The sequence below is a fragment of the Hippocampus guttulatus genome, chromosome 5 (genome assembly GCF_054856545.1).
Source record: "Hippocampus guttulatus isolate MCC_2025c chromosome 5, RoL_Hgut_1.0, whole genome shotgun sequence".
NCBI classification, from domain to species: Eukaryota; Metazoa; Chordata; class Actinopteri; order Syngnathiformes; family Syngnathidae; genus Hippocampus; species Hippocampus guttulatus.
The window spans coordinates 17086269-17101194 of record NC_141265.1 but is presented as its reverse complement, the minus strand read 5'-3'; the positions used below and the strand labels follow the sequence as shown (position 1 = coordinate 17101194).

The following is a 14926-nucleotide window of genomic DNA, read 5'->3' as shown; positions in this document are numbered from 1 at the left end:
GGCAGGATGTTCATCGAGGGACAAGAAATGGTGCTGTGATTCATTTCCAGACTTACGTGGTTCACTGAGTAACACGTTTACATCATTTGGGTTTTTTTTTTTTTGGTTGAATAATCTTCACACAGGTCACCGGTGGGTTTACCTGATTTTGGCACAGGCGGCGTTGGTTCAAGTTCCTACTCAGTGATGGTGTAAATGGGAGTCAGCCACTCCTTTTGCCCCAAGACAAATGAAACCGAGACCCTGAACAGGATAAGCGATATACCGTACAAAACGAACGAAAGGAAGACAGGCATTTTTTTTCTTACATTGTTGTGATTCCTCTAATCTTCTCTCATGAAATTTCTGTTCATGTCTTGCACGAAAGGAGTCCGCACTTGTTGCTGCACCTCAATTGTTTGACCAAATCATCTCTTTCTCTTTCTCCCGGCGAGCAAAACTATTTAATCACGTCCTGTGTATTGCTCTGCATTTTGATTTCATGTCCAGCCACATTTACTCTGCATTTTGCATCCGCTCCACGATTGCGGCTTGAGCATATATGAGGTGTGTCAGAAAAGTCGCAGGACCCGTGTCACAAAAAGATGGACTTCAAACCCAACTACAGGCATGAAACAATGTTCCTAGATATACGGCATCATCAGATTGCATAAATGAGCGCACAAAAGACAAAGAAAGGAAGTTGAACTTGAAAAGTCATGTCAACGAGGGACAACTGTACTTATAAATCCTCAAATAAAAAAAATAAAAAAACAAGGGTAAGAATCCGAATGTCCACCGGAGTTATCGCACTCTATTATCACGTAAAAGGCCAAGAGTTCCAACCAGCTGTGGGAATTGTTAAACGCGGGTATAAAAAGGGGAATAAAAGGGCTAAAGGGACTGTCACATGGTCACTTCCGCTCTATTAAATTAATCACACGCCGCAGTGAAGTGAGGTGAGGGCAGGACTTCCTCAGGCGGGCTGCTCTCTCCAGTCACTAATCAAGAAGATTGTATCTTCTGTTGAAATGAATGCTCTATTTGTTTTTGTTTTTTTCTGTTGGGGGCAAAAATCATTTGCTGTGAAAAGATGCTCCGACTTCAAGGAGGCGACTGAATAAAATCGTGTTTATGATTGTTGTTTTTTTTAATTGCACGAGTATGTGGCTGCTCGTAATATTTCTAAGAGCACAAGCGATTTCACATTTAGTGCTGCAATTTTCATCCTGCCAAAGCTTCTAACCTCGCACTGAATGGATACGCATTTTTTTTACATTTCCTAAAGACAAGCTTTGTAAAGTTCTCCATGTGAGAGGATTAGCGAAAAGCGATGGGAGAAAATTGCGTCGTTGGATTGGCTGTCTGAAAGACACCCTATAAAAGTAAATTCTTTTTCACATTTCATAGCTCATCAGTGCAAATTACAGCATCTTGTGACGCAAAAGCTCACATTATCGACTGAATTCGAAGCACGAAATTGCACCTTCTTCGTCGCTTTTTATCGACTCACGTCGCTTGCCGTCTGAATGACAAATATGTACATGACCAAAATGAATGCCTATTTCATAGTCACTCGGGGATGTTGTCATGAAAGCATTTCAAGATTAAGAAGGAGCCACCCTCATTTACTCAACGAGTTATTTTCCCGACCAGCTCATTTGACAGTTCCGACTCTATTATCTACCTCAATGAGGGGTATCAAATATTTTCCCCGAGAAAAACGTTGCGAAGGACGATGTGAATGCCTTGCGTCATATTGTCAAGTCAAGTCAAGTCAACAGTATTTATAGAGCACTTTCAAACAGCCATCGCTGCATACAAAGTGCTGTACATGGAGCAATTTAACATGCACAATAAACAGTAAGACAAATCGGTAATAAAGGCGGTAGAAAGCACCAAACAGTAAAACCAAGAACAAATCTAAGTCATGCTGAGTCGAATGCCAAAGAATACAAGTGAGTTTTGAGGAGGGTTTTGAAGATGGGCAGCGAGGAGGCTTGCCGAATGTTTAGTGGGAGGTCATTCCAGAGAGAGGGACCAGCAACAGAAAAGGCTCGATCCCCTCTGAGCCTCAGTTTAGTTCTTGGTACTTCTAATAAAGTCTGGTCCACAGACCTGAGGCGCCGGGCAGGTGTGTAGGGGCGGATGAGCTCAGAGAGGTAAGGTGGCGCGAGATTATTCAGAGATTTGAAAACAAATAAGAGGATCTTGAAAATAACTCTAAAATGAATGGGGAGCCAGTGAAGGGATGCCAGAGTAGGAGTTATGTGCTCCCTCTTACGAGTACCAGTCAAGAGGCGAGCGGCGGCATTCTGGACCAGCTGAAGGCGCTTAATGGAGGACTGGCTGACTCCAAAGTAAAGGGCATTGCAGTAATCGAGCCGGGATGTGACAAAGGCATGAATTACTGTCTCAAAGTGTTCATGTGAGAGGAGAGGTTTTATTTTGGCCAGCTGTCTAAGGTGAAAGAAGCTGGATTTAACAACGGCACCAATTTGCCGATCGAGTTTGAAATCACTGTCCAGTTTAAGGCCCAAGTTTGAGACTGTTGACTTAAGATAAGGAGACAGGGGGCCCAAGTCTACAGGATGGAATGTACAAGGGCCACTGGGACCAAACAATATCACCTCTGTCTTCTTTTCATTGAATCTCAAGAAATTTTGTGCCATCCAGGTTTTGATTTCTTCCAGACAGGATAGGAGTGGCCTTAATGAGAAGGCGTCTTTCTTGCTCAGTGGGACATAGATCTGGCAGTCATCTGCATAGCAGTGGAAGGGAATACCATGTTTCCTTAAGATGGAACCCAATGGGAGCAGATACAGCGAGAACAGCAGAGGCCCCAGAATTGAGCCCTGTGGAACACCACATGACAGGGGAGCAGTGCGTGACTCAGAGCAGCCAAGGCTGACACAGAAGGTTCTGTCAGCTAAATAGGACCTAAACCACTCAAGAGCACTGCCGCCAATGCCCACCAAGTGCTGCAAACGAGACAGCAGAATACTGTGATCCACTGTATCAAATGCTGCAGTTAAGTCCAATAAAACTAGACACACGTGGTCTCGAGAGTCATTTGCCAGGAGGATGTCATTAGAAACGCGTAACAGGGCTGACTCCGTGCTATGCATCGTCTTGAAACCTGACTGGAAGACCTCCAAGATGTTATGTTCATCCAAGAAAATTTTCAACTGCATGTGCACGACTTTTTCCAGAATTTTGGAAATGAGAGGCAGCTTGGAAATGGGCCTGAAACTTGACAGCACATCTGGATCAAGGCCAGCTTTCTTGATCAAGGGTTGGACCACAGCATGTTTAAACTGTTGGGGAACTACACCAGAAGAGAGGCTGCTGTTGATGATATCCAAGACTGATGCGCCAACACTCGGGAGAACCTCCTGAAAGAAGTGCGGGGGAAGAGAGTCGCAAGGGGAGCCAGATGGCTTTGTCTGGCGAACTACATCCTCCAAAAGCGCCAAGGACACAGTTTCAAAAGAATTTAGCACAGCTGAACATGGAACATGGACAGAGGGGTCAGATGCGGTATTTGAGACCGGAGTCCTAGCTGTAGAGACCTTACCAATGAAAAACTGAAGGAATCTGTTGCACATCTCGGGTGAAGAATCCGAGCAAGTAGGCAGAGGGGGTTTGAGTACAGAATCTATTGTTTTAAATAGTGCGCGTGGGTTGTGACGGTTAGCTTGAATAAGGTCCGACAGATATTCTCTTTTGGCCTCTTTTACTGTGAGCTGGTAGTTACGCCAGCAGTCTTTCCAAATTTGATAAGAGACATGCAATTTGTCATTTTTCCACTTGCGTTCGGCTTTGCGACACCCCTGCCTAGCTGCGCGGGTAATGTCGTTAAACCATGGCTCGGGTTTAGGTTTTGGGAGCACAGTTTTTGAAGGAGCCACCAAATCCAGGATGGCACAGCATGATGAGTTGAACCAAGAGGTGAGTTCCTCTGTGTTAGACGAGGATACGCAAAGGTTATTAAAGGCATCAGAGAAACGACCAGCAGTGCGAGGGTTAAAAATTCGGCGTTTAAAACTAGGAGCGGCAGATTTCACAGCAGCACGCGATAAGACTACGTCAAATAAAACTGCCATGTGATCAGAAATCCCATTTTCAAGGACTTCCAGATTTGACACCGGTAGACCATAAGCAAGGACAAGGTCTAAAATATGACCTTGTTCATGTGTCGGGCTGGTCACATACTGCACGAAATTAAAAGAGTCGATAAGTCTTAAGAAGTCCTTTGCTAGCGTTTTTTCCGGACAGCACACATGGATATTAAAATCCCCCATTAGGAGGATATGATCATATCTCAGCCTGATTTCCGCAAGAAAGGTTGAAAAGTCGCTTAAAAAGTCTTTGTTGTATTTAGGAGGACGGTAAATGACAGCACAGAGCACCGGGAAAACACGACCGACTTCAAAGAAGGTTGCTTCAAAGCTGGTGGCCGATGTGGTGAATGTGCACCGTTTACATTTGAAATTGTTCTTAAAGATGCTCACCGTTCCTCCACCACAGCCTGATGTCCTCGGGGTATCGAGGAAACCACAGTCGGGTGGCAACAATTCAAGCAAAGCGTTGTACTCACCAGTACCTGCCCAAGTCTCCGTCAGACACAGGAAATCCAAGTCATTGGAAAGGAAATACTCCCTCAGAATATGGGTCTTGTTCGTCAGCGACCGGGCGTTTAACAACGCGATCCTTGTGGGAGTAGCAACGGGAGGGATTGCCTCTTCCGATCGCCGAGCCCGGGGGAATTCCCTCAAAAGCTTTCGCTGGATTCCTCCCCGAGAAAGGCGTGGAGGGTAGAAATGCCGTGGCGCGATGGGAGAGCCAACGACTGTTAGCAAGCACGAGGCGACGGGGTTGAGGGCACACCACGCCGGAGCGATCGAAGTGTGTCTCAGATCCCGTTTTAGCTTCACGAGCTGACCGCTACGTTTGCCGCGGCGGCGGCGACGGCGGCGGCGGCGCTTCTGTGAAGGGGGCGAGCGAACGCGGAAGAGATTAGCCGGCAGGTTAGCCAAGAACGGAGGTAGCGTCTTTTCACCACCGTCTTGCCAAAACGCGGCCGAATCTCCGACGTGTTGTTGAATCAATAACAACGATCGGCGATCATAAACCAACCGAGACGCTGCTAGGGAGGTAACAAGCATTGCGAAAAGTAAAAAAACCCGAAATGGCAGGAGCGTCGCCGAACACACTGGCGCACAAGCGGCCATCTTCAGGAGTATTCTCAGGAGTATATTGTGTCTAACTTTGAAGCTTGGACGTGTGTCACATGCTAATTGAGCAGCAGAAGTTTAAAAAACTTTCCATGTAGTTCATTCTCTTCCAAGATCTCCTCCTCAAACTTGCATAATGTGTTCTCGTTGGAAATTTGATGGTCATTGAAGATTAATACGGAATAATTAATATAAATTGTACGTATTCTGGGGCGGCCCGGTAGTCCAGTGGTTAGCACGTCGACTTCACAGTGCAGCCTCCGGCCTCCCAGTTTGCATGTTCTCCCCGGGTCTGCGTGGGTTTCTCCGGGTACTGCGGTTTCCTCCCACATTCCAAAAACATGCATGGCAGGTTGATTGAACACTCCAAATTGTCCCTAGGTGTGAATGTGAGGGCGGTTGGTTGTTGGTCTGTGTGTGCCCTGCAATTGTCTGGCAACCGGTTCCGGGTGTCCCCTGCCTACTGAGGAAAACCACAGTCTCCTGAGCAGCATCTTAGCTCCAGGTCAACTTTTGAAATCCGCCGTTGCCTACAATGGAACATCTGAATGGAGTTCAGGCGAGCACCGTGAAAGTCCAGTTAGGAAAAGAATATGACGGTCTGATAGCAAAGTGCTGGACCGCAGTGTAACACAGTGGCGAGAGTCTTCCAATTTTGTTGGCACCTTTGCTCAAGGCATGATCTGTTGCGGCTCTTCGTTGACCGGTTGTTGCTCGAGTTGTCGCAACATATACAAAGTTGCCAACACTCTGGTTTTCAGTTGGTTCTTTGCTCTATGTGATCATTTGAAGCAGCACTTCCATCCCAGCCCCTTTAAGCTTCTTCTTGGGGAAACGACAGTGCATGTGGGAGATCTTGTCTGGTAGAAAGGTACAAACGATGGGAGGTGTCCAAGTTTGTAATGAGGCTAAAAAGACTCTCCTGGCTCATGAGCAAACTAGGGCATCTGTAATGAGCTTAGGGGGGGTTGGGGTGGGGGGGGCGGGGGCGTAGCGGTGGAGAGACGTGTTGTGAACCTGAACATTGCCACTAGCTGCGACTCTACAACGCAATTTTTTTAAATAACCAGCCATTTGTTTTGTTTTATTTTGTTTTTGAACTGGCTGTTCTAATTAGTGTTGCAGGTAACCGGACGTGTGACATCGTGTAGGGTGATACATCATCAGAAGTCCCATCCCTTGCCTCTCCCTTTGACATCATACCAAATCGACGGCATCACACTCCCAATCCCGGTCGGTCCCCGACCACATTTGGACTTCACTCGATTCAGTTGGAAAAGCAGTCGTAGTGTTTCTTCTCTGAACATTTTCCACTGATCAGTGTCAGTCAACTGTCATTCTACAAGGAATGGAAATCACAGGCTAAAACGCTGCAATATTATCCAGATGCTTTACTCGTAATAGGCAGTAGCGTGCCGTGTCAGTGCAAATGGAAACTACAAAAGCTGATGTTCACATCAAAGAGTTGTAATGCTAATTTCTGTCCGCACGTGATTTGCAACACGCCAGGATTTAGACTCACTTTGTGATGTATTTTTAGTTGCAATATTATTCTTGTGAGAGATAGGAAGTCATCGATATTGGTCTCCCGTTTTAGGCGTACCTAAACTGATGTCGGAGAATAGCACCAGGGGGATTTATATCACTACTGTTTAAAAAAAAAAAAAAAACAGGCTATACTGTATGTCATTGTCATTTGATGCCATTATTAGGTTTGGAATGTGGCATATTCTTGCATTAAAATCATGCTGCCAGTCAAACTGAATAAGCCTGCAACACATTCTGCCTTTTGCCAGACAGTTCCAAACCACAGCAGACCTTAAAGGGATAGTTAACCAAAAGCCACTGCTGTCACTGGCTACCTGTTGAAGTCATCGTGTTCATGTTAAAAGAACAAAAGAAATACCTTTATCCGCTTATTAAGTAAATGCCATCTGAAGGTCGCCAGCTCAAAACTGAACTTTTTGGGGGGGCTACAAGAGCTTTTAGTTTTTTTTCATTCAACAGCGTCATATGTATATATATATATATATATACATACATGTACACACACACACACACACACCGACACTCAAGACTGAGTACTCGTGTGAAAAAGCTTTTGAGGTGACGATGATGTAAGAGGCAACCTCCGAATACAAAATGGTCAAAGATGAACCATGGGCATGGTGATTATGATAATCGAATATATGCCGCGCAATATTAGCATTTCTCCGTCCAACCCAAAGATTGCAGTGAGAAATCTGGTTTAGTTTCCCCGCAAGGAATTTCTGCAATCACTTGGGCATAATAGCAATGTGGTCTGTGGACCACTGATCGATCAATAAATTATACCAGTTCATTATCGCAGCAAGCCACGCAGCCTCAGTTCTCGAGGAACACGTTGTACGCTCTCGGAAGGATAATTAAACTATGTTACATGGCGAGCACAAGCTAACCCCATTTTGGATGGCAATGGTGTAAACTGATGCAGCGATATCATATCATCATATAACTGCTTATATTACATTTCAAATACATCATTAGTTGACAGTAATGGTTGGTTAGCGTCCACCTTCTGATGAAATGAGGGACAAATGGCTTCACATGGCAGAGCTGAGCTGTCTTTCATCTTCAGCCTGACTTTTAATGGAGACCGAGCTGTCTCCTTCAAAAGCTCCTTAATGGTCGCGATGTTCTCTGTCATCCATGATTCATTCGCTTTTTAAATAAGATGCCCTTTTTCATCTGACCCTATATATTATGATGTCATGCCACCACTCCCCCTTTTTTTTAATTCCATGATTCAGACGGTATTTTGATTTTACCTTACTGGCTTCACATAGTTCCTTGACATGGAGGCATATCCCAGCTGTCTTAGGCCAGTAAGTGGGGTACACCCTGAACTGCTTGCCAGCCACTCGCAGGATACACAGAATAGACGAGCAACCATTCACACTCAAAATCACACCTAGGGACAATTTAGAGTATTCCATTAACCTGCCGTGCATGTCTTTGGAATGTGGGAGGAAACTGGAGTACCCGGAGAGAACCCACGCAGGCACGGGGAAAACATGCAAACTCCACACAGGAAGGCCGGCGCTGGAATCGATCCCTGCACCTCTGCATTGTGAGGCGGACGTGCTAACCAGTCACTCACCGTGCCACCCAAATGTTACGTATTTTAGTCTTCACCAAACATTCTCACTCCTCCACGAAACCAAAGCAAGCACATGGCCCCTGAGCTATTACATCCAATTATGAAGACTGAGAGTTTTGCCCCTCCCACTTCTTTTCGCACAAACAATGTGCAATACATGGAAGCACATCAGGGATTTTTCTTCGCTTCTTTTGTGTGGAAAATCACAATACACAATTGGCAAGGAAACAACGAGGCTCTGTTTTTCAAGTTTGCACTCTTTACCCTCTGCTGATCATCACTCACGATTGGAATTCTCGCTTGTTCAGTGCAACTGGGTTTTTTTTCTTTTTATAACTTTGCTAATTTTATACACACACACACGCACACACACAGAGTCAAGTGCATAGAGTCAGTCTTAAATCTCCATGAATAAAATAAAAAGAGAGGACTTTTATCGTATTTTGTACAATAGTTGTACACAATTTACTAAGACTGTAAGTTTCTTCTGGTTCCACCCACACACCAACCATTTAAAACATCCGGCTTTGCCGTCCAACTGCCCCGAGGTAAATTGAAATGCTGTTTACAGGTTATATTTAGCTGCCTCTTAAACAAACATTTTGCATCTTGATGTATTGGATGAAACGAGCTTGAGTTGTCTGAGGATCAATCAGACGTGTCACACAACTCCAATTACCAACGTCAGTCAGTGCCTTTTATTGGCATTTGTCAGACTGTTGTCAATGTTTCCATTTGTGTATTGTTGATGGAGCCTTTCTATAGGATCGACTGTAGTATGTGTAATCAACAGTGATGCTAATCAATGCAGTGCATTTTCACATACATGACCTCGAAGTTTAAGGAGGACTCGAAAAGCATTTGAGAATTCGATTGTCGGTCTCTCGCCGGATCGGTACGTTACAAAAGCTTTGCTCTCAGTATCTACCAGTTGTTTTTCTTTTTCCTTGGGTTAATGTTTTTTTTATAATGTGACTCCGAAGAAGTTGTGCCCCACCAGTCGTGAACCTCATTGCACGTCACTGCATTATAAGTCCCATTTGTTTTTTATTTTAAGATTTTAAGGCCAACGCTGACGCTAATGATGTACTTAGACTGCACTTGTGGGGCAATGGAATTCTCCAGAAAGTCTCTGCGCTGTTGGCAATCGAATCATTCACAGCGCCTTTGCATTTCTGTCAACTGCCGGAAAACTGGATGACATTTTTGAAGCCCCGGGCCGTTGATGTTAAAAGCTGAAAACGTTTCAGAGATCACGTTACCCTTGGATGAGCCATTCACATTCAAGACGGGGTTGATAAAAATGGGTGCTGTGCTTCATTCATTTAGATGGGGAAGCATCAACAATGTCTTTCTAATTATTGTCAGTAATGCTTTTGTGCGTGTGTGTGTGTCTGTGTGTGTGTGTATGCGTGAGACAGAGAGTCATTTCACAGTCAGCCACCCACTCCAAACCAAGAAGATTTAATGTTAATAAGCACTGCCATGATGGAACAAACACCTCTAAGGGTTACATTATGTGGGAGATGGATGTGCACTGAGCATCTGCTGGGCCTTGAAGTGTGTGTGTGTGTGTTGATTCAGAAACATAAACAGTGACAATTGTTGCCGCAATCTGGCACGTGCGCACATAGCCATATGTGCGCCATTGCAGTCAACTAAAACCTCAATAGATGAGGATTCACTTGGGACAAAATAAGTTTCCGACTGCTAAATGATGAAAAGAAACCTGTAAATTCAATGGAACCAAAAAGTGTATTGGTTTTTCTCTCTCTCTTTTTTTTTTAAAATACAACCATACAGATGAGCTACTGCTGCCTCATGAGGACACACGGTATAAAAATGGATGGATGTTTATTCTTTCGTGCAGGCCATTAAATCCGCCTGCGCCTGAGGAATATCACGGACTTGAAAGAGTACAAGCAGATGCTTAACTACGTCGCCACAATCGATAGATTATATTGACTCTGTGATAGTGTACCATTTGTTTTCATTGTGACATTTCATTTTTGCCAAGGTCATGAATATTGCAGCTGATAAGAGTCATGAGACATGTCAAAGCAAAACTTGATCCTGTTATTACACACCATCTTATTCAGGCAATTTCGATAATTACAGGTAACTACTCTATTTTGAATACATTTCTAAATGGCATGAAAGGGTTTAAGTAAACAGAGATAATGTGAAGCTACAGGAGTGAACAATGATCAAATGTGCGATGGACAAACCATGACGTGGTACTTTTTTTGACAAGCACAGTTCCTTAACATTGCATGTGTGACTGTATGCCCAAAGCTATGTGGGATAAATGAAACCGGCCGTGATGCAAAGTATGTCCTCAAAGACGGGACAACTACAGTCCTTTTGAATCGTTTGAGCAAGTACCACCTAAGTGATGATCCAGAGTTTGCAAAGCCTGCCCACGTATACGTTAGCAGTTTAGCCGCTACTAGCTAGCCCTAAAGCCAATGGTCCAAAGGAGCAATCCAAAGTGCTTTCAATCGTACACATTTGCAAGTGGCAAGGATTTTAACACCGTATGTAGGATCATAATTCTAAAATGTCAAGGGTATCTTATTTGTCAGCACGGAAGCGGTAAAAGTAGCCATTTAAAAGCTAAAGGCCACAGCAAGTGGCAGCAGAGAGACCTTTGTGTTCCAACTAGATTTGCCGTATGGAATCGGTAAAAGACATACTTTGACACGCTCCCTCATTTGGCTCGCACGCCGTCAAGAAATTTGTGAAACTCTGACAAAAGTTTTACTGCTTTAGATTTGGAACAAGAGAGACTTGACAGACACAAACAGGATTTGTCAGCCCCAGTCAGTGCCGTCTGGGCTGCCGGCATTAGCGGTGACAGCCGACTGTCAGTCTCCATGCCACACTGCTCAATAGGGGTTCAATCCATTACCCGGATTGTTTTCGACATCGCCATGTGCTGACTGGCCATGAAGGTGCAAGTGATGAGAGTGGTGGAGTCTTTGCGTCAAGTGGACGTCAAAGTGACTACAATCCAGTCATCAGTGATGGGTTCATCACTTCTATCCCAACTACAGTAAAACATTGAAAGTTGAATATCCCCGTGGGTGTATGCACTGCCCTTTTCGTACAAAAGGTGAAGTCAGAGAAATCTTAAAGCAATTATAATTCGGTCGCTGGCTTGAGCCGTGACATGTCAAAAATCAGGCAAAAATGTTGATCATTGTTTAAAAAAAAACATGTTTGCAATTGTTTATTTTTGATTCAACACAAAGATGTTGAATCTGCTTTGACAGAGAACCGGAGATCTCTGAGAATTAATTACTATTGAGAAGCTAAAATTACGAGCAAACTCTCTAAACGATTAATCGATTATCAAATTTGATCGTGTTCGATTTATCTGTGATGTGGCTTGCATCCTTGATTTCTCTCTCTACTTTCACTGTGTGCAATTGAGTGATCATTATATGATTAATATGACATATTTCTAATTATTTTTACACTTACTTGACAGGGAAGTATGTTCCCATGTTAGTGGAATATTGTTTTACAGGTCATAAAATTGATCAAGGTGACAATCAGACTCTGGATCAATTATTTCCTTTGCTAATGATTTTTGTTTTTTTTTTAGATAGAATTGAGGCATCGAGTTACAGAGTATGGTTGACCTTAGTCGTTCCACTGGAGTTGTGAAATTTTGTGTGATTGAGCCTTATCCCAGACCTCTTAAACAGCTCAAAACTTTGATGCAACATGTTTCCCGTCCCCGTCATCGAGTGCATTGATGACATGCAAATGTCCCATTTTTTGTCGGGTTCGTTACCCTGCACACAGACCTTCCTATCTCCACCGAACACCTTGGAAGACAGAGCAGCGCCATTCTGGACGGAGCGGCCGTTCCCATTTCGATTATGGATGTTGTCGCTGCCTTCTGGCTATCAGTCAGGTTAAACCAATATGACCCAGGATGGACTCTTGTCATGCTTCAAAATGCATCTCCTTCAGAGAGGAGCGGCTACGAATAATTAATCTCCCGGTTTGTTTCAATTATTCATTAAGCACAATGTACGGTTGTAGGGTTTGTGCAATTTGTAATGCTCACATCACTTGATCAACTGTAGCCTTGCGCGTCTAAATAAGATGATATGTGAACCGAGCGCACCCGTGGATTACGTGGATTACGGCTGCCAAATGGTCATAATTGCAAGCGCTGTACCTTTTTGTGCATTTCCACTTGAAATGCTGAGAGGAACACATTCAAAGTAAAGTGAAGTAAATTCTGCAAAGCACTCATGGACAAATCTAGATTTCAAGCCAAATAATGAGTCTGCCTTGTAAAAAATGTGATTCCCGACTCGAACAGTTGGATGAATGGATTAAGCAAACATGCACTTTTCCTCTCCTCAGTCTTTCGATGTATGTGTGGGTGTGAATATTTCATTTGCACTCCGAGACGCATTTATATTTGTTTCATCTTCACAAACATGCACGTTAGCGGCACAATGTTGCGTGTGCGCGTCCTCTTGACCTCAATGGAAAGAGAAGCGAGGAAATGTCAGAGAGGAAAACCGCACGGAGGAAAATACAAATAGCAGCCTTCGCGGCGGCTTTTGGCTCCTTGCGTCGTCAATTCAATCATTCTCTCAAATTTAAAGAGCTGCTGATGAATGTCTGTTTTTGACATCTACTTGACTCGTATTTTGGACGAGATTTTTTAACTGCTCAGACACATGTGATATTTGTTGTTCACCGGTGCAACCAGATCACCAAGATTGACAATCTACAAGTTATTTAAAGTCCATGTAGAACATTATGTGAAACAATCTGACTGCTGTTTGGTCCGTCAAGAGGAGGAATGGTACTCTATTGCGGTCTGATTGGGAATGTATTTCTCTGCAGCGGTGTAAAGAGGAATAAAAGATGGATGTAAATCACATTGCTCCACAGCAAATTTTAATCAGTGATCGCTTTGTGTCCCGAAACATATTTCTTTTATGGTGCTATTAAAAATATGTATCTTTACTTGTTTTCTAGAACTTTGGGGTTTTGAAGCTAGTTTAATTTGTTTGTGTTTTAGTATGACCCGTAAAAGCCTGCATAGTATTGGCATTATGTTATAATGTCTGTATGTTTCCTGATTTGTATTCAATGCTCTGGATGGAAACACGGGCCTGCCATTGAATCATATTTTAATTATACAAGCATGGTGATTTGGAGAATGTATCATTAGCGCTTGCATTAGTCGGTGATAAATGCTTAACGTGCATATTACCACACGAGAGTGTGGTAATATGAGTTTCATCCAGATATACACAGTATGTGGAGTTTTTTTTTTTTTTTTTTTGAATGGAGATCTCATGCGGGCTTTGGCTCACCACCCCATTGGTGACGGCGGTCCTACCTGCCGTCCCATTTGTCAGACTCCCTTGTTCTTTCACATGAGTGTCCAGTTTTCGGGCCCATTTCGGGGCAATTTTATAAGTGCTGATGGAGATCGAGGACTGTGGTAATGATTGTCGGCGAGCCAAATTTCAGCCACTGTGCTGAATTGGTGTCTAGCCAGCGAGCGGGCTCGTGTGCCACCGGGGTTCATCTGACATTGGTCCAGAATGATGGATCCATATTAGTCCGGGGCCTCCAACCAGGACAGAGAGAGGATAATTACTCGGTGTAAGTGGGGGATGGGCAGATTCTTAACCTGGCAGGAAGCAGGTGTGGCCTTCTTTTGAAACTGTGCGTTCTCAGATTGCATGCAAAGTGTTACTCCCCATATGTGAGTGCGTATTGCAATTAATGTTGGCTCAGTCGTCGGCAGATCACCGCATACTGTAACATAGCTAAGATGCTGAATTTTGCTTCTTCCCCTCCTTCCACCTTCCCCTCTTCGCAGCAGCAGATGGCGAGGAACCGACATCAGCAGGTGGGAGATTTTTACGCGCGATAACATGATTTCCATTGATTTGTGTCTTGTGGGCATGCACATGTTCAATTTGATGCGCGATCGTGCCTGTAAATCAAGTGACCCGTATTTCAAATCGTTTTCCCCCACTGAAATAAATGGAAATGCCATTAATTGGTTCCAGCCTCCATCCCGAGACCTAGAAGATTTTGTAATGTGGCTTTGAAAAGGAAAATACTACTTGACAAAAAAACATTCGGGAACAACATAATTAAAATGGGCGTCTGTATCATGCACACAAATGAGGTTCACACCGCCACTCTGTCAGTAATTTTAGTCATAGATAGGACAGGAAAAAGAAGATTTGTCTTTGCATATTGCTTTATGGTCAGTCTACATGTGTATTGTTCGTGTTAATATATACATTCCTTAAAGCGTTATGACACATGTTGTCTAGGGTGTTTCCGATTATGTGTTAGCATTGAGCTAGTTGATTGAAAGAAAAGTTTATGTTCATGTGGCTCTTTTACATACACAACGTGTAATTCTTTTGTTTTATGATTAATTTGACAATAAACATTAAGTAGGACAATAAACATTAACTTGGAAGGGCATTAAACAGCTTGAAGCCTTCAAACTGCTGCTTGCTATGAAGTGTGCTGAGTTGAGTTCACTGCCACCACACAGCAAACT

General features: G+C 43.7%; 1 protein-coding gene across 3 annotated transcripts in view; it reads left to right on the top strand.

Moving 5' to 3' along the window:
• Positions 1-14926, top strand: part of edil3a (EGF like and discoidin domains 3a) — a 77746-nt gene that overhangs the window by 5612 nt on the left and 57208 nt on the right. The window contains exon 2 of one of the 3 annotated variants that reach the window (XM_086112014.1): positions 14228-14254. The exons of 1 other annotated variant lie outside the window; for it this stretch is intronic. In XM_086112014.1, the coding sequence (XP_085968140.1) occupies positions 14228-14254 (27 nt within the window). Of the gene's footprint in view, positions 1-14224; positions 14255-14926 lie in introns of all 3 variants that reach the window. One more of the 3 variants, XM_086112013.1, reaches the window with a different exon arrangement.